Source organism: Arachis ipaensis, chromosome B3 (genome assembly GCF_059453495.1).
Source record: "Arachis ipaensis isolate K30076 ecotype BB chromosome B3, ASM5945349v1, whole genome shotgun sequence".
NCBI lineage: Eukaryota > Viridiplantae > Streptophyta > Magnoliopsida > Fabales > Fabaceae > Arachis > Arachis ipaensis.
The window spans coordinates 7,509,892-7,537,428 of record NC_142438.1 but is presented as its reverse complement, the minus strand read 5'-3'; the positions used below and the strand labels follow the sequence as shown (position 1 = coordinate 7,537,428).

The window sequence follows — 27,537 nt, the reverse complement described above, 5'->3', positions numbered from 1 at the left end:
TGCATAAGAGGCATTCTAAAGAAGGAAAAAAAACATTCAATAAAAATATAGTAATTTTATGGTACTTCATCCCTTCAAGCCTTCTTAATTAGCGAGATTATGAGAGTAGGAAATTCCAATATCTTTTCCTCCATCAATTCGACAACTTTATTCTTAAACCTGACAAACAATTCGTCCATCACATTTTCTCCAAATTGTGCCTTCAAAAGTGGTTCTAAAGCAGCTCTTTGTTGTTTCGTTATAAACTCTGCCCTCATATTTAGATCAAGTTTATTCTTGTCATCAACACCTTCGTTTATGTTTCCATCCCAACCCATTATCACAGATTCTAGCCTTTGAAGAGTGAAACATCCTTCTTCCTCAATTACTTCTTTAGCTTCCTCTATTGTTGGGTCATACAATGGTAAATTAAAGGACTCCAATTTTGTCTCTTCGATCAAATTCTACAACAAATTAAATAATAAATACCATTATTACAACATCTTATTATGGTGCAAATTTGAATTCTAGATAAAGCATAACTCTATGCAAACCAAAATGTTATAGAAGATCCTACACATTCAAAAAGCTAAGTAAAAAGAAAGAAAAATATGTACAACTTTTATTGGTGGTATATGCTATGGACATAATTGAGATGATGGAAACAAGGCAGAAAAATGTAAGACATATATTATAATTATTCAATCTAAACTTGTTTTATGGTTTATTAAAGACTTGTTTAGATGACTGAATTTGATATGTGTTCGAAAATAGAGGTGAACACGGATTGGGTTGGTTTAAATTTAGGGTGAAATTAGAACCAAATTAATTGAATTATAATTGGTTCGATTTGATTCGAATTTATGTTTTTTTTGTGTATGTATTTGAACCAAGCTAAACCAATTAAAAATATATTGGTTCGGTTCAGATAATTAGGTACATGATGAAATAGAAATTTATTAAAAAAATAAAAAAAAACAAAATTTTTATCTCAAAAAATTTCAAGTACAATAAATTAAACATGTAAAATTAATAGAAATAATCCAAACACGTTAAATACCAAATATATTAAAATCTAAACACATTAAATACAGTAGGAGTGACTATACTTAGAGAAGAAGTGCTTCCAACAACAGTATCACTTACAGATAAAGTGAGGTCTGAGAAAGTTATGCTAGAGTTTACTCCATAGGATGAGAAAACAACTACTAGTGTTAGTGTTATTGGATGAAAAATTCAAAATCATTAAAAGGCATATATTTTTTTTAAAATTTTTATTTTTTTATTTAATTAATATATGATCGGATTTACGGAACTAATTACTAGAAAGAGACATCGCTAATCGAGTTCGAACGGGTAATCCCTATTCAAAAGTCTAGCATAGTCTAAATCCTATTAACGAACTGTTAATAAATTAAAAATGTAAATTGGGTTGAAAATTTAAATGGGTCTAAGATCTAATAAATTATAAATAATTTTTTTCTGTATATTTATTAAATATATTTGATAGATAAGTAGTAAATAATAATGATAATTTTAACTTAAAAGATTAAACTTCTAACTTAACTTATATAAGAGAAATGCTAGTTATCTTTTAAATTTTTCGCTTTGATTCAAATAATATTATTATTTAATTAATTTAAATATCTATTTTTATAGAAAATTACTTATTTTTTAATTTCTCTTTCTCTTCTAAAGGCTAAATGACAATTTTTAAAAGATATTTAGATATACTTTTTATATATATAATATATGTAATTATATATTATATGTACCTCTAAGACCATGTCATTGAGTGTTATGCCAAATAGGCTCCAAGCAGTTCTCATATCTCGAGTTTCCTCCCTTCCAAATAGAGTCAGAACCATCCCTCCTTTTGACACCAGCTCTTGTGAACGTAATTTCAGAAATAATTTAAAGTCCTTTTGGAATTGTGCAAGATATGCTTTGTGCATTCTTGGAGGACTTGTGCTTGTTAAATGTATATTTTTCTTATTACCCAACTCCTTTGGAACCTACATATTAAAGAAAACAAACAAAATCATTGAATATATGGGTTTGATCATCACTTTAATTTGTGGTACGTGATATTTTTTTACCTGAGCCAATGAAGAACGAGTAAAGTGTAAGGAACCGTTGGAAAATAGCCTTTTATAGTTAAAAGTTTGTAATTAAATTTGTATATTAGATAAAAAAAATTAGATGTTTACCTAGCTAGCTACTTGTTTTTTTGTTTTTATTTTTTATTAAAGATAAGGAGACTCGAATTCGCGACCTCTTAGATGAATATGAAGAGACTATGTCATTTGAGTTATAATTCATTGGCAGCTAGCTGCTTGTTATCTTTCAAAATGAACAGCAATAATATTAGAATATTTACTTTTATAACATTATACAATTTATCCTAAATCAAATACAAAAAATGTGTATATTTCAAAAATATTGTGAAAAAAAAAACAGTTAACAAAATCTAATTAAAGCTTTTTATTAAATATATGAACACAATTATAAATTTTTAAATTTTTGTAAAGATCTAAATAAAATTTTAATAAAATTATAAAGACTAATAAAATAATTAAGCTAATTCAAAATTAAGCGATTTTCAATTCAGTATTATTTTTCAATTTACGGAAACATATATAACATTGAATATTTTAAGATAAATATTTAGGAGTAATCAATGTAAATGTGCAACCAAATATAAATAAAAGAAATCAAATTGGAATTTACAAAATTTTTGGAGAGATAAAAGTATGTTTGCCAAAAAAAAAAAATTATTTAAAGTGCTATATATTTTTTAGAGAAATTTTTGGGACCAATAGTTTTTAGTAATTTTAGTCATTATTTGACTAGTAGAAACACTAAATTATTTTTAATAAATAAATTTTATTAATTTATAGACGCAAATTTTAAAAAAATATGAGTACAAATTGTATTGATTTATGAGTGTAAAATTTTGATAAAAATACGTGTAAATTATATATTTCTTATGTACAAAATTTTTGTAAATATAAATGTAAATTATTGTTGACTAAATACTAGTAAAAAATGATAATATTTGCCAACTATATAATATTGCTCTATTTTATATATTATATAATATTTTGGTTGTAATTAACATGGATTTGGTGCATATGTGCTTACCTGAGAAAGCCAATGAAGACTAAAAGAGGAATGAACAAAGTGCGAGAAATTGTTGGGAAATAGCCTCTTGTAGAATGTCCCTGGAGTTGCATTAATAAAACATCCACCACATTTCTGTCCCTTCTTTTCTTCTATGATTTCCGAGAATTGAGGGAGTGATTTAAAGATGCTATTGAAATCATTCCCAAATAGATCATTCAAGAAGAATTGAAAAACCGGTGGTTTGAGATTCAAGTTAGAACTTGAGCAATCAACAATGTCGATGACATTAGATACCAACTGAAGAGCATTTGGTCCTGAAGAACATCCTAAATCAGCCACCTTAAAGCAATGAATAGGAATAATAGTATATAACCTCATCATACTCTCTTCTACTATGGGCTTTGCCTCCCTCATCACCCTTTTCTGTCAAAATTATTATATTCTTATATTAGTGTCATATAAAGAAGAACTTGAGAACGTTAATTTCAGAGAATAAAGAGAATATTATTATTATTTATGTACCTGAATGATAGAGTTATGAGCATAGCTATTATCTCCCATGCCAGGGTTCATGTGGAGGACCACTTGCTGTCTATCCATTCCTCCTCTTCCTAAGTCTTTAATTTGTCTTCTTTCATGATGTGGAACAATAATATGATCAAACCAAATATATACATACAACTAATTAATCACGTGAAATTACTGAATAAGAAAAATAAAAATATTATTTATATACTAAAATCAATTACAAAAATTAATTATTAATATATTTATATATAAATATATATAATTTAATTTATTTTTAATATATTTTATATTAATAACTAATTTTAATACACACGTAACATCATATAAAAAAAATGATCCTATATGTTATACCATATATATACTTACGTTCTCTTAATTAAGCTGCTCATCACTTGTTCACTGCTTGTGTTATGACGAATTCGGATCTGATGAATGAAACAAGGCAACTAGCCTCTATATCCATTTTATAGATTGTTGCACGTTTTTTTAAAAAAAAAAAAATATAGACTTTTCCATATATGAAGCAAACTTTTCATTTTCTCTCTTGTGAGGACACCGAACATAACCTTGCAAAGTTAAGACTACGTGTCAAGTTTGGACTGTAACGCGTGTGTAATTGTGGGACAGCTCTTTCTTTCTTTCTTTTCGGTCCTACAAACACACTTGACAATTTGACATACAGTAATTTAGTCATCACAAATCTAGAATTCAAACCTCGACTGCTAAAATTCAAACTTAGTGAAATGGGATTCACACGTCATCTTACAAATTCTAAACCGCCCTTGTTATTATGGGGCTCATAACATACTGACAAAAAAAACCATTCTATGGACTCAAGACCTAAACCTCATCATTTAAGGTATGTATGGGAAGTTTTGAAAATTATTTTTTAAATTTTTTATTTATAAAAGATTATATTAATGATATTTGGTATATTTTTTAAATATATTTTTAATTTTTCAAAAAATTATTTAAAAATTTTTGAAGATGTTAAAACTCAAAAATTTAACTTCTCTTTTTTTCTTAAATTATTTTATTATTTTTATTTATTAAATAACTTTAAAATAAATATTTTTATAATTTTTTAAATATAAAATAATTTATTTATTTATAATATAAATTTTTATATTTTAAAATTTTATTAATTAATTAAATTATTTATTTAAACTAACCTTTAATCTCACTCACCAGCACATAATATTCCAACTCTTAACAACGTATTTAACACTAATTAATCCGAATCTCTTAAAAAATTAGTAAAATAGTAAAAAATTAATTATTTTTAAATTAAAATAATAAGAGATACATTTTATAAAAATTATAAAATTATTAATAATTAACTTTTTACCTTATTACTTTACTAACTTTTTTATTTTAAAATATCTAAACTTCATTAATCGCTCTTCTTCCAAACAAAAACATAATATTGACTTAGCTCCACAGCCAACTCAGAACAACGTCCCGTGAACCAAAAATCTCCATACATGCGTTACACTAACATGTAAACACGTAGCGTAAGCATCCAAAAATCTCCATACGTGCGTTCCACTAACAAGTAGCGTAAGCATCACATGCTTACTTGATGCTTACTTTCATATATAACCAGCACCAAAGAACTTTCCATATTTGATATTCACATGAGACGGGACCACGATTACTAGTTATGATACACGGACATTGACATGGATGCAACACAACATGAGATACCTCAACGCAAATTTTAAAATTTTATAAGATATTGAGATATATATGTATATAAAATATAAAATATTTTTAGATAAATTGTAATGATATTTTATTATTTTATTAATATTAAATATAAATTAATTTTTTAATTATTTTTAATATCTTATTTTAATTATATCAAATATTTAAAATATTTTTTATTTTATTTTAAAAATACATATTAAGAATAAGACTAGATACGCTAACATATGATACGGTATTTAGGTATATTCAAACTATTCAAAAAAATTTTCATTTTTATTAAGACACAATTAGACACATCAAACATGTACATTGTGCGAATGTCATAAATATCATGTCTAAAATATATTCGACACACAAAACACAACAACACAACAAATTATATATGCTTCATAAATCACTAGTCCCTCGTAAAAAAATACAAAGTTATTCTATGAAAAATATTTCTTCTTTCTCAAATTTATTTAAAATTTAATGGATTTATAGAAAAGATAATATGAAGCAAACTTTCATTCTCCGCGCATTAATTTATTAAAAAAATATAAGTAAATAATAAAAATATTAAACAATGTAAATAATAGATATATTAGATATTCATTTTACTAGTGTACGGATGATTATTTTAATATTAAATTTAGAAAATTAATTTAGAGGTGTAATGTATTTTAATTTGATTGATGATTATTTATATTATTCAACAATGATATTGTGCTCTAACATTCCCCTAATTTATTTGCAACCGCGGTCCATGTGCATTGTCTATCTTGAGTCTTGACAGAGAAAAGTTTAAGGTAAGCCGAATTTAATTTTTATTAACATTTTTAGTTATTAATCTAATTTTTTAATTTATAATTTTAAAATATTAATAATTAATTATTGATCAAAATTAATAAAAAAATTTAAAAATCGATAAAATTTATTATTTTTTATTAATATTTTTAATTATTAATTTAATATTTTAATAACATATTTCTAGTACATATTTTTAAATATTATTACTAGCTTTTATTAACTAAAAATAATAAATTCTAGCTTTGTAGCATTTTTCCTATTGGTATTCACATGTGGTGGAACCATTTTCTAGTCATGGAATAAAAAATAAGAAATAATTCCTTTTTTTTAATTTTAAAATTTAATGTATTTATAACAAAATTTAAATAAATCAATTTCTTAAATTAGCTTTATAAATGAAAAAAAGCCATTTAATTTGAAAAGGATGAAATAATTTCTTTCACCATCCTACATGTGACTTTATTCTATTTAGATGAAAAATCAGTGACCAAAAATATAAGTGATATGGATCCAGATCATTCAAGCTAAGAGAGATATTTAATGTATCATATGCACTCGAGAAGAAAAGGACATAGATATCATGAGGAGGAAGAGACATTGTAGAAGGTAATAGTTGATTCATGCTATGACATAAGTCCCAATACACACGTGAAGATAATACACAAGACACTGAAGAAGATACATAATAATTAATTTTAATGTACTTATTTTGTTACACATTATTGAAGAAGAAGATAAATAAGAACAGATTAAACGAATACATTGTTTATGTTATTGCATTCCTTCAAACCTTCTTTATCAGTGATATTATGAGAGTAGAAAATTCCAATAATTTAACCTCCATTATTAATTGAACAATTTTATTCTTATATCTCACGAAAAGCTCGTCCATTATTTTTTCTCCAAATTGTGCCTTCAAAAGAGGTTCTAATGCAGCTCTAACGAATTTAGTTGTAAACTCTGCCTTCGTATTTAGATCAAGATTATTATTGTTTTCATCTTCAACAGCTTCCTTTATGTTTGTGCTCCAATCCAGTATGACAGATTCTAACCTTTGAAGGGTGAAAGATCCTTCATCCTCAATTACTTCTTTAGCTTCTTCTATTGTTGGGTCATACAATGGTAAATCAAAGGATTCTAATTTTATAGCTTCAATCAAATTCTACAACAAATTAAATACCATTGAAATATGTTACTATAGTGCAAATTTTGAATTCTAGATGTAACATAACTATTCAAAGTTACAAACCAAACTGTTATAGTGAAAATCATTAAAATTTGTTTTTTTTTTTTTTTGGAAATTTGTCTTTCTTTTTTAAAAAAGATAGTTACACTTTTAGAAAGTAAAAAGAACTTGAAAGAAAAATATAGAATTTAATAAATTATTATTATCTTGTACTATAACATAATTATAGTAGTGCAAGACGTTAGTTTATTGGGAATTAATATCTTGATAGTAGAGAAATATTATTAGTTATATAAGAAGTAGGAACAGGCCAACTAAATGTGATGTTTTTGTACTAGACATATGTGAATGGCAGACACTACAAAACATGTGCTCATACGACACATATTATACATACATACACATTTATATTGTACTAATTATTTTTGAAAAAGTATAGTAACCAACTAACTTTAAATAATTATAATTAATAATTTTTAATTTTGTAATTTTTTTAAAAATAAAATTTAAATAATTACTAATTAATGACAATTAATTAATATAAAATGCAATTCAAAAATACTTGTTAGCTAGAACTTTATTGATTACCTAGTTGGGATAGTATAATTTTTCATTTCTAAATTTAGAAAAACTTTAAACATAAATTATATAGAGTAAAATTAGTGTGAATAATATATAGAATAAATGTCTTTTTATTATTTATTTAAAAAATAAAGCAGTTTTTTCATAATTTAAAAATATTTAATTAATTTTTAATTATTTAAGTAATTGATTATTTAAACGGTTTTTATTACTGGTCTAAACGATTCCTAACATATCAGTAGGTCATCGTTTATAGAAATCATTTAAATTAGTTACTTAGATAATTAAAAATTCATTAAAAATTTTTAAATTATAAAAAAATATATTTTTTTAAAATAAATAGTTAGAAATTGAAAATGACATTTACTCGAATATATAATTTTAGACACATCCTAGGCAGTGAAGGAGTTTGAAACAAAATTTTTGGGGCCAAAATTTTAACATAAAAATTTAAGGTTAAACTCATCTGATGTAACTCTTTGAATTTTTGAATGTTGTATCTCACTCTCTTCGTGATTCATTAAAGTAGAAGAACTATTTACAGGTGTTGATATTGTAGAAGTTATATGTTCTCCTTCTTGAATATTAGTCTTCTTCTTAAAAAATGCATCAATTCTTTGATTTTTCATCATTATTTTGTATAAAAATTTGAATATATATCCTGTAAAATATGTTAAAAAAAATTAGAAGGATAAATATTAAAATTTATAATATTTATTAATTTTTGATTAATTTATACAAATACAATAATATTAATACTTATTGAATATTCTAATATTTTTTATCATATAAAAAATTAAATTAAATAAATAGTAATATATAAAATAATATTAAATTAAATAAATAAAAATACCTAATTTTATAATGAGAAGTAAAGCGTGTTTTTATAATGAGAAGCAAAGAAGTAAGGAAACTTTTTATTCTTATCTCTTTTTGTTTATTAGATGCATTGTGAAGCCAACAAAGGTTCATTCTAAATTTTTTTATTTTTATCTCTTTTTGTTAGATAATTTTTTATTTTATTAGATGTGTTGTGAAACCAATAAAGACTCACTCTACAAATTATTATGCAATAAAAATATGAGATAAAAATTGACCGTAAATATTATAAATTATAATAAAACATTTGAACTAACTAAATTACTCTTTATTTTTTTTAAAATTACTATTAATTTTTTTATAAAAAATTTGAGAGAGTCATGGTCCCATTATCCTAATTAAGCTCCGTCACTGACCCTAGGTTATATTTGTATTTTGTATTTTGTAATTTTACATGTACCTCCAAGACCATGTCATTGAGTGTCGTGCCAATTAGGCTCCAAGCAGTTCTGATGTCATGAGTTTTCTGAGTTTTATCCCTTCCAATTAGAGTGAGAACCATCCCACCTTTAGGCACTAGCTCTTGTGAACGTAATTTGAGAAATAGTTTAAAGTCCTTTCGAAATTGTTCAAGATATGCTTTATGCATTGCCGGAGGAGTTGTGCTTGTTAAGTGTACATTTTCCTCGTTACCCAACTCCTTTGGAGCCTATTATTCAAATTAAAACATACATTATGAGAGTAAAATTATATATAGTATGCGATTTTTTTCGGATAAAATTTTAAAGGCATACTCTATTTGTTTCTATATTTTATAAAAATGTTAATTAAATTTTTATAGTTTAGAAATTAAATTTTGGATTAATTTTTTATATTAGATAAACATTTTAATGAGATATTTATTAGTTGTTATCTTTCAAAACAAACATAATAATTAAAAGTAGTGTTAAACTGTTAATGCATACTAAAAATTAATTATTAAATTAATTATTATGTATTTATATATAAATATGTATTTTTTAATTTATATATTATATTTAAACATATATTTTATATAAATAATTAATTTACTGACTGATTTTTTTATATTTATGTAATATGATTGTTATGAAACAAATCCATAAAACCTGGGAATCAAATCATTTCTTTAATTTTTTATTCATTTCAAACAAATGAATAAATTTGCAAATCACTTCTAAAAGATTATAAAAATATCATAAGTGCTAGTATTTTTAGTGTGTATATAATATTTTTTATTATTATATAATATTTTGGTTAGAATTAATGTGGAATAGATCCGCACATGGGATTTTTTGGCTAATGTGCCACCGTCTTAAAAATTTATTATTAAAATGTCATTGAATTGTTTTGAAACTAATTGTTTAAATATTACCTTTTTTCTAAGGTGACAACTAATTTATTTTTTTATTTGTAATTATAATTAATTATCGTAATATAAGAAGAGTGAGATTTGAGTAATTAATTTAAAAAAGACTGGTATTTTAGTATTAAATTTGGAAAAAGACAATACATTCCTAAAAGGACCTCAGGGTGTATGTGTTATTTACCTGAGAAAGCCAATGAAGACTAAAAGAGGAATGAACAAAGTGCAAGAAATTGTTGGGAAATAGCCTCTTGTAGAATGTCCCTGGAGTTGCATTAATAAAACATGCACCACATTTCTGTCCCTTCTTTTCTTCTATGATTTCCGAGAATTGAGGGAGTGATTTAAAGATGCTGTTGAAATCATTCCCAAATAGATCATTCAAGAAGAACTGAAAAACCGGTGGTTTGAGATTCAAGTTAGAAGTAGTAGTATCAACAATGTCGATGACATTAGATACCAATTGAAGAGCATTTGGTCCTGAAGAACAACCTAAGTCAGCCACCTTAAAACAATGAATAGGAATAATAGCATATAACCTCATGATACTCTCTTCTACTATGGCTTTTGCTTCCCTCATCACCTTTTTCTGTTAAAATTAAATTGATATATATATATATATATATAAGAATGTTAATATCTATCATTGTCAATCATGAATCGGCATAAGCAAATTTAAATTCAGAGAATAAAGAGAATATTATGATGATGTTGTGTACCTGAATGATAGAGTTATGAGCATAGCTATTATCTCCCATGCCATGGTTCATGTGGAGGAGTACTTGCTGTGTATCCATTCCTCTTCTTTGATATTATGGTATGGAAGAATAATACGATGAAATAATATAGCCACATATATATAAAAGTTAAAAGGAGAACAGGGAATCAGAATAAAAGCCCAGGGGCGGAGATGACGACATTTTAAGGAGCCCACTCAGATAAAGACGCTTAAAACAACTTTTTTTAAAAATGTTTTCATGTTGTGTTTTAATTAGTTTCTGTATAATTTATTCAGTGTTCCTCATCACATATTATTAAATTTCTCAAAAGATTTTCTTTCCAAAAATAATAAAAAACATTTAATTTAGACTAAAACAAAAAAGATAATAGATTAACTATTAGATTTTTTTTAAAATATTATTTACATAAAAAAATATATCACATTCATCAAAAAAAATATATATATATAACAAGCTCTTAAAATTTTTACAAATAAAAAAATAATTTAATTTTTATTCATATAACATATAAAATAATTACTATATTATTATTATTATTATTATTATTATATTATAGATTAAAATTTACTAATTTAAATTTTGTTTTTATTTTTAATATAAGCATTATAAATAAATAAATTTTTTATAACAAGATGTAATGTAACAAAATATATATAATATTAGTTAGTTTTTAAAAAATTCTGAAAAGATGATTTTTTCTAATAAAGTGTTATTAAAAAATTAACATTATAAGAACTAATTTCAACCAATATGATATAATAGGTTATTAAATATATTTAATACAAAACACATTGAATATAAATTTTTATTGATTTTAAATTTTAAATAATTTTTAGTTAAATTTTGAATATTTTTATTTTAAAGAGTTAGAATATTTTAACATTACTTTTTTCGTATCTTTTTAATTGAGTCTTTGATTTTTTAAATTATAGACCTTATTTATAATTAAGAGTAATGTTTTAACACCACCAATTAGTCACACATATAAAAATACAAGAACAATTCTATTGTCATAATTATAATCTAACTTTATAAGTAATACAATACAATAAAACTATATATAAGTAATATAACTAAATTTTATCTACATCTATAGTCACATTTCATAAATAATATAATTAAATTATATTTATGTTTATAATTAAAATATGAATAAAAATACAAAAAATTATCAGGATAGTTAATTTTTTCGTTCATAATTTTTTTATTATTTTTTTTGTGAAAAGTTTAATTATTTTAATAATTAATTATTTTTTAAAAAAGATAATTGAATAACACAAAAAAGTCTTATTAAGAGTAATTTATTTATATATGATTAAAAAATAATTGAATAATTATATAAGGTAAAAAAATTAATATTATTAAAAAATAAAATTAAAATTTATTTTAAAATTAAAAATAAAGTTTATTTAAAAATAAAATTAAAAATCATGTTTTTTTCTTTTTTCCAAAATTTAGCTACGAGTAATTCTATAAATATTTTATGATGAATAAAAATATTAAACTCGTACTAAAATTTAGTCTAATAAAATTTATTTTTATTCTAATAAACGTTAAATAAACTATTGAAAAGAATTTTATTTCCTCCATTAGAGAAGAATGATAAACTTCCATACTTCTATTATGTTATGGCAATAATTTGGCCTGTTATTTTTTAATAATAATAATAATAATAATAATAATAATAATAAAAATAAAAAAAACAAGTATATCACGATAAAAAAGAAACACGTCACCAAATAATTTATCATCCGAATTATATATGAATCAAATTGATAATATGAGGGCTAACACTACAAAAATCGATAACAAGGTTAGGGACTTACAAAACCTTTCTTAAGATCATAGAAAAAAATGTTTATATTTTTGTGATATATAAAACAATTATCATATTATTATTATTATTATTACATTATATATATATATATATATATATATATATATATATATATATATATATATATATATATATATATGAGCAAAAAAGTCCAACTGTTTTAAAGTAAAATTTTCTTTTAATATTTGATTAAATGTTCTTGTATTTAGTACTTTTTTTTTTGCACTTCCTCTTAGTTAAAAATATAATCATTATAATTTTTTAGTTATTATTGCTAGGGGTGTTTACAGATGGGATATAGCTGAAATTTCGATCTAATCCGCACTAAACTCATTAGATCAATTCGATATTCGCACTTTTTATGTTTGGATCAGATATCAAATATAACAATAAAATAAAAAATATTAAAAAAATTTATTTTTATAAAAAAGGTCAATAATTTTTTTTTGTTTACTTTTGTTAACATATTTACTTCTATCTGATTAGAGTGTGGATCCGATTCGATCCAATCCGATCATCTTACAAATCAGATCATATCCTCAATACTGTGGATTTATATGGATATGATCTAATCTATGAACACCCCTAACTACTACTATAGGTTCATTGTTGCAAAAGAATGCTTCTTTTATTATAAACCATTATTAGATCTTAATTACCATTAAAACAACTTAATTATCAACAAAGAGATAATACTTATTGGTCTCTGAAATTATGTTCGTATTTGAATCCATAGTTGTAAAAACCAAACTGGATCGGCTGGTTCGACCGAAAAACTAGTGAACCGGATTAGAACCGAATCCTATTCAGTTTACTCTTTAGACCGTTTAAAGAATAAAACTGGTGTGAACCGGTAAGAACCGGTGCAAACCAGTCTAACCGAACTGGTTTACTTGAAAATTTTTTTAAAATGTCTCCACAAGGTCTCGAATCAAGAACCTTGGAGTAAAAGCAACCTCTACTTGCCACTTAGCCATTGCACTTCTAACTATTATATTTGACAAATACTAATTATATAGTATACATAAATATCTAATTTAATTTAATTTTTGTTTTTTCTATTTTTAAAATTAATTATATTTTAATTATATACCATTATTAGTATAAATATAAATTTCACTAAAAATTTATTAATTTACTTGATCTATTTTATTGCTAGTATTGTGATTAAGGTTATTTATTTTAATGTTAGTGTTAAAATCTACTGATATTATAGTTAGATGATAGGCTTTGTGAATTAATTATTTTTTTATTGTGTCAAAATAAGATACTATTGTAGTATTAAAATTTTATAATTTTTTTATATTAGTTATTTTTAGAAGTTGAGACTTGATTCTTCATAAAATGTTAGTGAAGATATGTATTTCAAATTTTAATTTTAAGTTTTTAACTATTTTATATTTTATATTTACGTGAGACCGGTTTTATCGGTTCAACCAGTAATTTATCAGTTGAACCAATAAATCAGTGAACCAGTAGTTTGACCGGTTCGATCACTGGTTCGGTTCTAACAACTATGTTTCAATCTAATTTCAAAAATTTCGATTTACTCAATTTAGTCTCCCAACTTAATAGTTATGACTCACATTGGTTCCTAATCTTATTTTTGTCACTGTCTCACAAAATCGTTAATAACATGCTGAGATGGACTAACGACTGTTACATTATACATTCTAGCGACTGTTTGATGTGACAATTGAAAATTTTTTACCTTATTTTTTTTCAACTAAACACTTAAAACCCTAATATGAGTCACGGATACCTAAGTTAAAAAATCAAACTAAGTAAATTGAAACTTTAAAAATCAGATTAAAACTCGAATATAACTTCAAAACAGAATTTTAACTTATGTAGTGATTAATTTAAATGATAATCAAATAAATCAAAATTCAACATAATTTTTATCAATGTTTTCAAATTCGAAATTTCTATACCAAAATTAACTAGGATTTTTCTTTAAATTAAAAATTTAATGAAATAGTGACTTTAATTATCTTAACCAATGTCCTAATTAATTACTTTTATGTCTTAAAAAAACTGTATATGAGAAGAAAATAATTAATTTGTCTACTTTAATAAATAGTTATTTTACTAAAATGAAAGAAACTATTTTTTTAGAATTTTTTAAGAACTAATTAATATTATATATTTTGTACATTTAGTTATAAAAATTTTATTTATTTCTAATGCTTATATTAAAAATAAAAAGAAAATTTAAATTAGTGAATCTTAATATATAATATAATAATAATATAGTAATTATTTTATATATTGTACAAATATAAATTAATTATTTTTTTATTTATAAAAATTTAAAGAACTTGTTATATATATATTTTTTGATGAAGTGATATATTTTTTTATGTAAACAATCTTTAAAAAAAAAATCTAATAGTTAATTTATTACCTTTTTTGTTTTAGTTCAAATTAAATGTTTTTTATTGTTTCTGGAAAGAAAATCTTTTGAGAAATTTAATAATATGTGATGAGGAACACCGAATAAATTATACAGAAACCAATTAAAACACAACATGAAAACATCTTTAAAAAAAGACGTTTTAGGCGTCTTTATCTGAGTGGCCTCCTTTAATTATTTATTGTTTTTGGTATATATTGACCCATTTTAATTATTTAAAAGAGCCACCAACATATCGCCACTCAAATAAAGACGATAAAACATCTTTTTCTAAAGGTTTTGAATGGCCACATGTTAAAAGTGTGACCTACAATAAAAACATAACCTATGAATGAAAATGAAACGATAAATAAATTAGAAAGAACAAGAGAGATAATCCAAATTATGGGATGTACGTTAAAAAAAACCAAAATGTGGTTAATTAATTAAAAAATTATAATCATATTTTAGTTAGCCAATTTAAAAAAATATTTAAAAATTATATCTATATTTTTTAAAATTGGTTAACTAAAATCAAATTAAAAAAAATCAATTTTTAACCGGTTAACCAAAACTAAAATTAGAAAAATTCTAATTTCAAAAGATACGCTTCAAATCTTCTGTCACAGTAAATTTTAGAAGGTTAGATTTAATATGGTGTTTGTATAATTTTTTGGAGTGTTTGAAAATGTTCTAGATGGTTCCAGAACGTTCTAGAATATCCTAGAAGGTCTCGGAATATCTTAGAAAGTTTTAAATGACTCTAGAAGGTCATAAAGTATTCTAGAAGAGTTTTGATGTATATAGAAGTATGAAGAGTAGTATGAAATAATCTAGAAGTATTTAGAAAGCTGTGGTAGGGTAGATATTTGTAATGAAGGTTCTGGATGATTAATCTGGACTGCTAATTAGATTTAATTCTAACCATTCATTAAGGAGGTGGATGGCTATAAATAGGAGGTGAGAGTTAGAGTTTGAGTGTGTAAGTCAACAAACACTTGAGTAATAAAGTGTTCTTTCCACCAAAACTTCCTTTCTCTTGTGTTCTTAGATTTCTTGCTAAATATTGAGGGTTAGGCTAACTTAGTCTTAGTTCAAGAGGTTGAGTAAGTTCGAGTGCCGGCACGGTAGCGTTAAAGTGTGTCCAAGACTGTGACAATTTGCCATCAGAACAAGATTCGAGAGGGAGTGTAACACCCTACCACACAGAGCCTTACGCTTAAATCGTAAAGTAGAGGTGACGAGGTATTACGACCTCTAAAAGTAAAATACGTACATAAATATAGTTAAAAGAAATCATATCTAGGAGCCTTGAAGAATAAGTTAAACAAAAACGAAAACAGAAAAGCGTGTCACACTCGCACGGATAATCGTAAAACGGATAGGCAATATCGAAAGAAGGCTAAAAACATAATATATAGATCAGAGTTCCAAAACACAGATATCAAGTTTCAGACTCGACCTACGAAGCTAAGGCCACCAGAGTATATAATTATATATATTTATACAACCCAAAATATAACTCAAACTATAGAATACCTGTTTCTCCAAGTCAACTTCTAGGAGGGATAAACATAAAATATATACAAAAGAGAATCTATATACATATATACATAACATAAATACAAAATACAACATCCTAAAATAACCAAACTTCGCTTGTACAGGAAACTCCAAACGCTCAGCGAGGTGCCTCTCGACCTGCATATGAAAAACAACAGAAATATGAATAGAATAAGAATCGGGGGTTCTCAGTATGGTAAAGGTGCCCACATAGTTAATATAAAAGATCTTGGGAAAGCCAGAGGCATTCTTAGAACTCCAACACTCAGGTTTCAGCTTAAAGGTCCAACTAAACCAGAAATTAAATAAGTTATCTAAGATTTTCAAGTTCTAAAGATAACTTTAATCTAACGCATCACTTTCTGTCTCCTCCAACTCTCCGAATCACCGGTGGAACAACCCCTCCCCCCCTTCACACCTCCGCCAATAGACGTTTCTCAGAAAATATACACATACAATTCAAGTAAGGAAAACACAGACAGATGTACAATTACAGCAGATAGAACAAGTAACAGATAAGCAAAGTTAAACAGTTAAGCAAACTAAAACAATGCACACTCAAGCAAAACAAACAAATGCATATGATGTATGCCTGTCCTATGGCTGATGAGTCTCATATGTCAGTTATACAACCAACCCGACATGTCCTGGTAGTTAACCATTGGACAGTCCCTCTGTGCGCGCATCTTTAAACTCAAAAATAATATACACAGAGTCAAACTCCAAGCTCAAATATAATATTCTATGTAGTCAAACTCTAAGCTCAATAATATTCTATGGAGTCAAACTCCTTGAGTCAAACTCCAAGCTCAATAATATTTCATGGAGTCAAACTCTAAACTCAAATATAATATAATATTCAAAATCCATATATTTATGCATGCCCATGGGAGAACCCGGGGAGTTAAAGTATCCGGTCACATCTTGCGATAGAGGGTCAACAATTAGTCTTAATGTCATCATCATTCATCAAAAATTCATACTCAAAACTTAATTCATTCTTTTCTAAATAAATCAAATTCAAAATCAAATTATAAAATCCTTAAACCCAAATCCTTCTAAATAACCACTTCAAATGAAGCCTCCAATTTTTCATAAAAACTTCGACAGCATCTTTTCTAAAACTCAGACTTTTGCTACCCTTCAAGGGTCCCAACTCCCAACCACCAAACCAAACACCTCTCAGTCATTCAAATCATTTTCAGTATCATTGGTATTTCAAAATCAAACCACTTCTAATATTAAATCTTTTCTCAAAACCAACCAACTCCAATAGCAAATTATTTACAAAAACCGAACCACACATCATATACCATATACACAATCCATCAATAATTTATTTAGTTCATTCCTATCTTAAGGTCTTCTAACCTAAGTTTTCACGTGACATTAAACATTAATTATGAGAAACCAAAACCATACCTTGGCCGATTCTTCTCTAAGCTCGGAACACCTCAAAAACCTCTCCTTTCACAAGCTCCAAGCTTCCAAACGTCAATTTCTCAAGCCTAATTATCTGAATTTTATTCCAAACTGCCCAATTGAACTCCAAATCAACTAGAACACAATCTATTTCACACAATATTGCTATAATCATCATAGAGTTTACTAACTCAATGATTCATAAGGGTTCAACAGTTTCTTACCCACATTGAGGTGGTATAAAAACCATTGGGTAAATCACACATATAAACCAAATGGAGCTCAAAATTACACAATTCTACTAAAAAAAAGTTTACAAAGATCTACCAGAAAGACAATTTTATGTAATTCGAATCAGCCTGATTCGAATTACTCATTCCAACACTAATTAGAATCAGACCAATTCGAATTACTAGCTAGAGATATACACAAATCAAATTGGTTTATGTAATTCGAAACAGCATGAGTCGATTTATGCATGCATGTGAAGTCCCTACTAATTCGAAATAAGCTGTTTTGATTTAACCCCTGGTTTTGTTCTTATATAATTCGAATGGGGCTGATTCGAATTACTATGCATCGAGCTATTACAAATTTTTACAGTACCCCTAACATTTTTTAAGTCATTTTTTAAAATTATTTTGTATGGAATAAAATCTTTTTGTGGTATAATTTAAATAAATTTATTAAAAAATTTTATTAAAAAATAAATTTACTCAATTTTTAAATATAATAATATTCGCCAATGAGTAATAGCTCAAATGGCATAGTCTCCTCATACTCAATTAAGAGGTTGCGGGTTCGAGTCTCCTATCTTTGGTAAAAAAAAAAAAAAAATATAATAATATTCTTTTACATAATTAATAATTTAAAAATTAAAAAAAATTATTTTATTTCATGCGAAGCAATTAAAAAAAAGATTAAATTTAAATGCAAATATTCATGTATGTACTCAAATTTTAAATAAAATACTCTATATAATCAATAATAATTTAAAAATTAAAAAATATTTTATTCCATGCAAAGCAATTAAAAAAATGGCATAAAAGATGTTAGGAGTACTGTAAAAATTTGTAATGTCCCAGTGACTTAGGTAAGTAAATGATAAAAATATATATTTTTAATTTTTAAATTATTATGGACTATGTAGAGTATTTTATTTAAAATTTGAGTACATGCATGTATTTACCTAAGTCATTAGGACATTATAAATTTTGATAGTACTCCTAACATCTTTTAGGCCATTTTTTAAAATTATTTTGCATGGAATAAAATATTTTTTTGTGATATAATTTAAATAAATTTATTTAAAAAATTAATAATTTGAAATAAAACAAAATATATTTTATTTCATGCATTAAAAAAAACTAACAAAATATTTAATTACGAAATTTTTTCAAAACATTGATAAGTTATCAATTTGAATTCTATATGTAAAATGCAAAAATTTCAAAAAAATCTTATTAAAAACTAATTTTGATTTATTAATTCATTAAGTACTTTAATCTCAGAAATTATTTTATTAAAAATAATTAAAACAAATTTTGATTAATTGAGTTTAAAGTAATTTAAGGTTTTATCTGATTTTACAATTATCGAATTATTTTCTATATTTAAATTATAAAGTTTAGCAAATGTAAAATAATAAGAATTTTATATGATTTGGTTTAAATAATTAAGATTTCGAAATTTAATACTAATATTTTTATAAATAAAAAAATAATTATATTATGTTATAATTTCAATTAGAGTATTTGATTTCAAATCAATTAGTATTTTGATACAATAAATAATATTTTAGAGTAATTTTAGAGATTTAATTAGATTTCAGATTAATCCAAAATCCTAAATTTCATACACAAAACTTTAATCCCCAAATCAAACCCTAACTAAACAAAATCCTAATTTTTCTACCTTAATAAAATGACCGATACCAAAATTATTTTCTTCTATATATTTATATAAATTTTAACTAAACAAATATCTAATATAAATATTGTATACTATGTTTTCTTCTATATATTTATATAAATTTTGAATATTAATTCTCTACTTTGACTTTAACATTACCTTTTCTTTATTGTTATTTCTTTCTATTTCCGCCACCAATCCTCTTTGGCTAATTTTTTTTACATTGATTAAATATATGTGTAATACATTGTTATTGGAAGATTAGGTATTTTTCTTTGATATGGTATTTTTTTATTGGTATTTGTTCAAATCGAAAGGTCCGATTTGTTTAAAAAAAATAAACTACAAATCGGAGGGTCCGATTTATTTGAAGAAAAAATAAACTATAAATCGGAGGGTCCGATTTATATTTAAAAAAAAAATCGAACGGTCTGATTTCAATATTAAAAATTTTTTTATTTTCGAAAACACAAATCGAAACGTCCGATTTGTCTTAACCATAGCAAGGTAAAGCACCTCTCTTCTCATACCATTTTGAGATACACTCTTCTCTCTCACACACAAAAAAGAATTCGCGATCCTCTTTCCCCAACCTTCCCCAAAACCCAACATTTAGCAGTTTCAGAAAAACCAAAGAAAGAAACGAAGGAAAGAAAGAGGAAAACGGGGAAGGGCTAATCTGAGAGGGAGGAAGAGAGTGCCGGGGAGGAGCCGCCGCCACACCACTGCCGTGCTGTTCAAGACTGTGTCCCGCTCGCTGCCACGCCGTGCTCAGTGTCGTCGTCATCGTCCGCTGTTGCACCACGCCTCGCCATCGTAGCCGTGTCGTCGACACGCACAAGAGGAGGAGAAGGGGAGCGACGGGGAGAAGAGGAAGGGATGGCGCCATGACTGGGCTCGGCGCTGTTGCGTCGCAAGAGCTTCCAGTTCCGTTGTCGCCGTTCGCGAAGAGAGAGAGAGAGAGAGAGAGAGAGAGAGAGAGAGAGAGAGAGAGAGAGAGAGAGAGAGAGAGAGAGAGAGAGAGAGAGAGAGGGGAGACCCGTGCTCAGCCACCGCTGCGCCTCTGCCACCGAGAAACGCTGCTGCCGCCACTGAGATCTTCCATTGGTAAGGGTTTTCGAGTTTGGTTTACCTTTGTTTGAGATTCCGGAAACCTTATTGTCTCTGTGTGTTGGTTTCAGTCACCGTCGAGCAAAGCCACCATGGAGAACCGTCGCCGTCACCGAAGCTTTTGTCGTTGTCAGAAGCTGCTTCGCCGCTGTTTGGGTCACCGAAAATGTGGCCGTGATCACCGAAACCACCATCGGAGTATCGCTATTCAGTACAGTCGTTCTTCCTTGTCTAGGTAAGCGTCTCATTCCGAAACCTTTGAAATTGGTATTTTCTGTTTTAAATTATTGAGGATCTGAGGTTTTGGTGTCATAGGATCGAGTTCTGGGTCTGGCATGCTGAGTTCTATGATTGTGGCATACGACATCAAGCTGCTGCGTTGTCACCGGAGCTGCCACTGCTCTATTTTCTTGCTTATTTGTAAGTACAGTAAGCTGTTCCTCATCCCAAACCTCTATAGTTGCTATTCTGTTATATGTTTCTAAGGTCCTTGCAACGTTAATGCTTTAGGTTTGAGTTTAGTTCTTATGTGCCGTGATTAACGTTGTTGTGGTTGCGGCTGTCGCGGATTACGCGCTAAGAGGGAAGGTTTCCTTGACGCATTTGGTTTTCGGGTCTCGGCTTGTTGAGGTAGGGGTTTTCTTAAAATTTATTTTATCATTATAGAGTTGTTATAAATAGATATTAATGTGAGAAATATATGTCTGTGATTATTTGGGGTGGCAACGGGGTGGGTAGGGGCGGATTTTTGCTCTACCCGACCTCGCCCCGCCGTACAACAACCTGCATAAAACCCGCTCCGCTTTTACCCGTGGGTAGTAAAACGTTGAATCCTAATCCGCCCCTGCGGGTACCCGCCCCGCCCCTACCCACCCCTATAATTATTAAAATTCAATAAATAAAATTAAATTTCAAAATTTATATAACCATCATCATATACATAACATAAATTAAAGTAAAAATTTAAATATGATACAATATTATTAATCATTTACTAATTATTTTACATATATTATACATATTATATATTAAAATTATATATGTTATATATATAGCGGGGCGGGTATTACCTAAACCCGACCCTGCCCCGCCCCTCCCAAGAACCCGCACCGCTAAAAACCCGCCCCAGTGCGGGTAGGGGCGGGGTGGATACCCGCGAGTTCGGGTGGTATTGCCATCCCTAGTGATTATGATTGTCTTATAAATGAGGTTATTTGCTGGACTGAATGATTGATTGCTTGAGTGGTGTGATTGTTGAAAAGAAATTAGTTTGAAAAGTTATTTAGTTAATTATTAGGAAAAGTGGTTTTTCTTGGTTTTGAAGTTATTTTAATAATATAAATGAATCAGCTTTGAAAATGATTCGAGATATGGAAATGAATTAACTTTGGAAGCGGTTTAACTTTGAATTAGTTTGATTTTATAAATAATTTAATATTTGAGCTGGTTTAGTTTTGAAAAAGATTTATTATTGAAAATGGTTGGATTTGAAAACAATTTAATATTAGAACTGGTTGAATTTTGAAAAATGATTGAGATTTGAAAATGGTTGAGAAAGGGTTTGAGAAATGTTTGGATGGGACCTAAAAAGGGTAGCAGAGTCCGAATTTTAGAGGAGATGCTGTCGAAATTTTATAAAATTGGAAGTTTCGCCTAAAGTAATTATTTGAAAAGATTTAGTTTTTAAACATTATATGTTTTAAGATTGATTTATTTAGAAAAGAAAGAATTATGTTTTGGATTGGGATTGTTGATTAATATAATGAAAAGAAGGATGATGAGGATTGACTTTGAAATATGATTTTTGAATGAATTTGGAAATGGGATATGGATTGACGAATGATGATGATATTGAGAATGACTTAGATATTGATGAATGATGAATGAATTATTCATATGGCTTATGAATTTGAATTATCCGAGACACGAATTTTTCTGGGTAGACGCAGTGGCTTGCCACCACTTGTTCCACGTTGAAACTCGATACTCTGTTGACCCTACGATGTAAGAGTAACCGGGCACTTATAAATTTTTGGGAATGTTAACCCCCATTGAGCAATATTGATCTTGAGAAAAAAAACTATGCATAGACTCTTGGGGATGCACGTCGAGGGACAGTTTAAGGTTTTCGGACTTGTCGGGTTGGCTGGATAACCGACAGATGAGCTCATTAGCCATAGGACATGCATACATCATATGCATTTTTATGCTTTGCTTGGGTTTGAATTTATTTTGGCTTGCCTAATTGTTAAACTGTTCTTAACTGCTATCTAAACTATTTACTATAAATGCTACCTAAACCTGTGCTTTTCTTGTCTGTTTTGCCTGTGTTTATCCTGGTGTGCTACTTTTGAGAATGAGCTTTGGTGTTGAATTGATGATTGTGTTGATTGATGGCGTGATTAGTTTCTGATTAAGATTTTCTTATAAGAAAAGAAAGGTTTTGGATTTCTGAAAGATTAAACATCGTTTCTTTGAAAAGGTTTTGAACGATTAGCTATTGGGTTTTAAAAGATTCATAAGGCAATGATAACACTGAGCTTGAAAACAGTTTTCTTATTAAATATCTTCTTATGACAATTCTGAAACTTTGTGGTGAGACCGTGTGGTTAGGTTCTTACCCCCTACAGCTTTACCTTTTCAGGAAATCGGATGAAGGAGTATTATGAAGAGTTATACTGCGTTTTGGTTTATATGATGTTGTATTAATTAGATTATTTTTCTTCCGTCGTCTTTGTTATTACAATTATGTAAGAGGGATAGGAGTTGTGTGTTTTATATGTATATTATATTATAAGCTATTATGTAGAAAATCTTGTATATGAATCTATGCCTATTTATTTTTTTAAGATGAAGTATTTATTTCTAATTTTCAAAGAAATTAGCGATACGGTGTCAAGTAACAGGCTGCTATTTTAATATTAAGTATATAAAGTAGTCGTAATACTTCTTGTTATTAGAGTGGCGCAGCCAGAAGCGTGACATTCTGGTAGTGAGGGTGTTACACTATACAATACTCTTCCGCCCATTCTTGATAATTCATGAATATTATGAAAAAGTCTCATAATTAAATAGTTTGTTAGCTTATTTTTTTCTTTTTAAATGGTTTTGTGTGGAATAAGATAATTCTTTTAAATTTTTAAATTATTATTGATTATGTAGAGTATTTTATTTAAAATTTGAGTACATACTTGAATATTTGCATTTAAATTTAGTCTTTTTTTAATTGCTTCGCATGAAATAAAATAATTTTTTAATTTTTAAATTATTAATTATGTAAAAGAGTATTATATTTAAAATTTGAGTAAATATAATTTTTAATAATTTTTTAATAAATTTATTTAAATTATAACACAAAAAAGATTTTATTCTATGAAAAATAATTTTAAAAAATGACTTAAAAAATGTTAAGAGTGCTCTAAAAATTTGTAAGAGCAATTATATAAGAACAAAATCAGGGGGTAAATCGAAACAAGCTGTTTCAAATTAGTAGGGACTTCACATGCATGCATAAATCGACTCAGGCTGTTTCGAATTACATAAATCTGACCAATTCGATTTGTGTGTATCTCTAGTAATTCGAATTGGTCTGATTCGAATTAGTGTTGGAATGAGTAATTTGAATGAGATTGATTCAAATTACATAAAATTGTGCTTCTGGTAGATCCTTGTAAGTTGTAACGTTTTTTCTTTTGGTAGAATTGTGTAATTTTGAGCTCCATTTGGTTTATATGTGTAATTTACCCTAATAATAACAACTAAATTTAATAGATTATTGAATTATGAAGGTCATTATTTATATACCTAATCTCCTAAAATATTAACACCAAATAACCTTAGAAAAATATTTCCAAGTGAAAAAGTACATTTTTTCTTGGCCTAATTGCTAACTGTGGTAGCACAAACAGCTTTAACTAAGTTTTTTTTTTTGTGACAACTCAGCCTATTTTGTACAACATTACAACAACTAAATTCCAAACTTTTTAAAGAACATGAACAAAATACTTGGATTTGTCAACATATTTCTTCTTCAAGTATTATATTGTAAATTAGGAGGAGCTTAACATTGAGATTTTATAAATCATCTACATTGATCTTGTAGTTGACCAACACTTACAAATTTGACTTCATAGATGACTTAGTTCACATTGCATGTAAGTTTTAAAATGTTGCGTTCATAAGCATTTGCACAAATATTTTTAATTATTTATGTGAAAAATTTTATGTTAAAAGGAAGTTCTCCTATCTCTTTAAATAACAATATTCATTTTTTTCTTCATCGTTAAATAATGATAATAGAATATGATACCTATAAATTATATTAAATTAATATCTTGCATAGTCAAAAATAAATATGGGTTTATTTATTTTAAAAATTTTCTTTTTTGAAAACAAATTTTTTTCAAAATTAATTTATAATTTATTTTAAAAATACATAAAAAAATTTGTATATAAACAATTAAATTTAAGATAAATAAACCAAAAATGTTAAAAATTAAAATTTATTAATTTAAAAATAATTATATATAAATAATTCAAAAGGACTAGTTTAAAATTATTTAAGAACTATTTTAAAATTTTTTAAGGATTATTTTATACTTCATCTTAAGGATCGATTTGTCCAGAATATACACAGAATGTACACGTGAATACTTAATGATCACGTATGCGAGTTAATGTCAACAGTCGCATTAGTGACTAACAGATAAAAATTATATTATCTAACAAACATAAACATCGAATACTATTTTATATATTTTAGGAAAAAAGACAGATAGGTCCTTGACTTTTTAAATTTTTGACAAATACATTCCTGACAAAATTTAAATACAAAAAAGTCCCTGACTTTAACAAACGGAGGACAATTTAGTCATTCCGTCTATTTGCCTCTCATACACCAAACGAAACTGGCTGACGTGGCTGAAACGGTGTCCAGGTGTCCGTTACAATGCCACGTTGGAAGGAGAATAAAGTTTGAAGGACAAATAGGTCCTTGAGAAATTTAGTTCATTATGCTTCTATATGTATCATATATTACTATTTAATTGAAATATACCTATATTAGGTATCATATATTACTATCTAATTTAATAATCAAATGTGTCACATGACACTTTTATTAAAATTGAGAGAATTTTTTTTTCAAAATTAATAAACTCCTTTCCTAAATTCTCTCATCTATCTCTCTCCATTTTTCTATTTCTCTCTACTATCATATATTACTATTTTTACTCTATATATAATTATATTTTATATTAGTAATTTGACAAATCAAAATATATCATCCGATATTTTTTTACAATTAAAATATTTTAAATGTAAAAGTATACACATTAAATTATTTTAAATTTTAGATAACGAATATTAAAATTAATTATTAATAAAAAATTAGACTTTTTCATATAAAAATAATAACTAAAAATCTTATTATTTAATTTTTTATCTGCAGATATCTTGATCTTCTTAACCAGAGACTTTTGTCAACTTACGACTTTTTTGTAAAAGTAGTTTGATTTTATAAATCTTTTGTGCCATGCATAGTTTATACTGTTAGAACAAAGTGAACTATAATTTTTTAAAAAAATTTATTCTCGTAATGTTATTATGGATAAAAATACTAGTTCTAATGTAATACACAAATGCACTAATGCTAACTTAATACATGAATGATGCACAAAAGGAACTAATGCTAACTTGATGCATAAATGAACTTATGCTAACTAATGCCACTGGTATGATGAAAACTGAACTAATGCAATTTAAGAAAATAAAGTAGAAATAGAACAAGCTCAATTTCTGTAATTTTAATACAAATAATTTAAATTGCAGAATACAATAAGTTAGCTAGATTTCAAAATACAAGCATAATTTTATAAACTAAATTCTCATAATAGAAGCATACTAGAAGTATAATGAACTAAATTTTCAAGGACTTATTTGTCCTTCGAACTTTATTTGCAAAATGACGTGAAGGACTTATTTGTCCTTCGAACTTTATTCCCCTTTCAGCGTGGCACCGTAACGAATACCTGGACACCGTTTCAGTCACGTCAGCCAGTTCCGTTTGGTGTATGAGAGGCAAATAGACGGAAGAACTAAATTGTCTTTCATTTGTTAAAATCAGGGACTTTTTTGTATTTAAATTTTGTCAGGGATGTATTTGTCAAAAATTTAAAAAGTCAGAGACTTATTTATTTTTTTTTTCTATATTTTAAAATTTAAAATACTAAAGTGAACGTTAAAAAATTCCGGAACTGAGTAATTCCTCCATATTTAATGTACCATATACACTCAAGAGAATTACAGGGTAAGAAAGAAAGTATTCGATTCCCACCCTATCCTTATTGCCCAATCTGGAAAGTTAACACGTTAGTTCGTTGCAAATCAATTACTAGTCTGCCATTGTGTGAGTGGGAGAGGTTAGATTGTGAGAAAAATTCTCCACATTGTATGTGA

At 26.6% G+C, this 27,537-nt stretch overlaps 2 protein-coding genes across 2 annotated transcripts; both read right to left on the bottom strand.

Moving 5' to 3' along the window:
• LOC110269921 (S-adenosyl-methionine 4-1-methyl-2-pyrrolidinyl-3-oxobutanic acid methyltransferase) lies at nucleotides 1-4,097 on the bottom strand. Its single transcript, XM_088509244.1, has 5 exons — nucleotides 4,000-4,097; nucleotides 3,628-3,733; nucleotides 3,124-3,528; nucleotides 1,755-1,994; nucleotides 1-443 (listed from the first exon to the last, which is right to left on the bottom strand). The coding sequence occupies exons 1-5, from the start codon at nucleotides 4,020-4,022 to the stop codon at nucleotides 75-77; spliced, it is 1,143 nt and encodes a 380-aa protein (XP_088365370.1). The 5' UTR covers nucleotides 4,023-4,097; the 3' UTR covers nucleotides 1-74.
• Nucleotides 4,098-6,780: 2,683 nt separating this feature from the next.
• Nucleotides 6,781-10,956, bottom strand: LOC148569727 (S-adenosyl-methionine 4-1-methyl-2-pyrrolidinyl-3-oxobutanic acid methyltransferase-like). Its single transcript, XM_088510070.1, has 4 exons — nucleotides 10,823-10,956; nucleotides 10,288-10,692; nucleotides 9,180-9,428; nucleotides 6,781-7,294 (listed from the first exon to the last, which is right to left on the bottom strand). Exons 1-4 carry the CDS (start codon nucleotides 10,898-10,900, stop codon nucleotides 6,917-6,919), a joined length of 1,110 nt encoding a protein of 369 aa, XP_088366196.1. The 5' UTR covers nucleotides 10,901-10,956; the 3' UTR covers nucleotides 6,781-6,916.
• Between the last annotated feature and the right edge of the window lie 16,581 nt (nucleotides 10,957-27,537).

Coding starts and splice junctions, on each gene's coding strand:
- LOC110269921 (XM_088509244.1), bottom strand. CDS start 4,022: ATGAGCAGCTTAATTAAGAGAAC. Junction 3,734..3,999: donor AGCAGCTTAATTAAGAGAAC/GTAAGTATATAT, acceptor TCATGAAAGAAG/ACAAATTAAAGACTTAGGAA. Junction 1,995..3,123: donor GTCTTCATTGGCTTTCTCAG/GTAAGCACATAT, acceptor TTTAATATGTAG/GTTCCAAAGGAGTTGGGTAA.
- LOC148569727 (XM_088510070.1), bottom strand. CDS start 10,900: ATGGATACACAGCAAGTACTCCTCCACATGAACCATGGCATGGGAGAT. Junction 10,693..10,822: donor CTCATAACTCTATCATTCAG/GTACACAACATC, acceptor TAATTTTAACAG/AAAAAGGTGATGAGGGAAGC. Junction 9,429..10,287: donor GTCTTCATTGGCTTTCTCAG/GTAAATAACACA, acceptor TTTGAATAATAG/GCTCCAAAGGAGTTGGGTAA.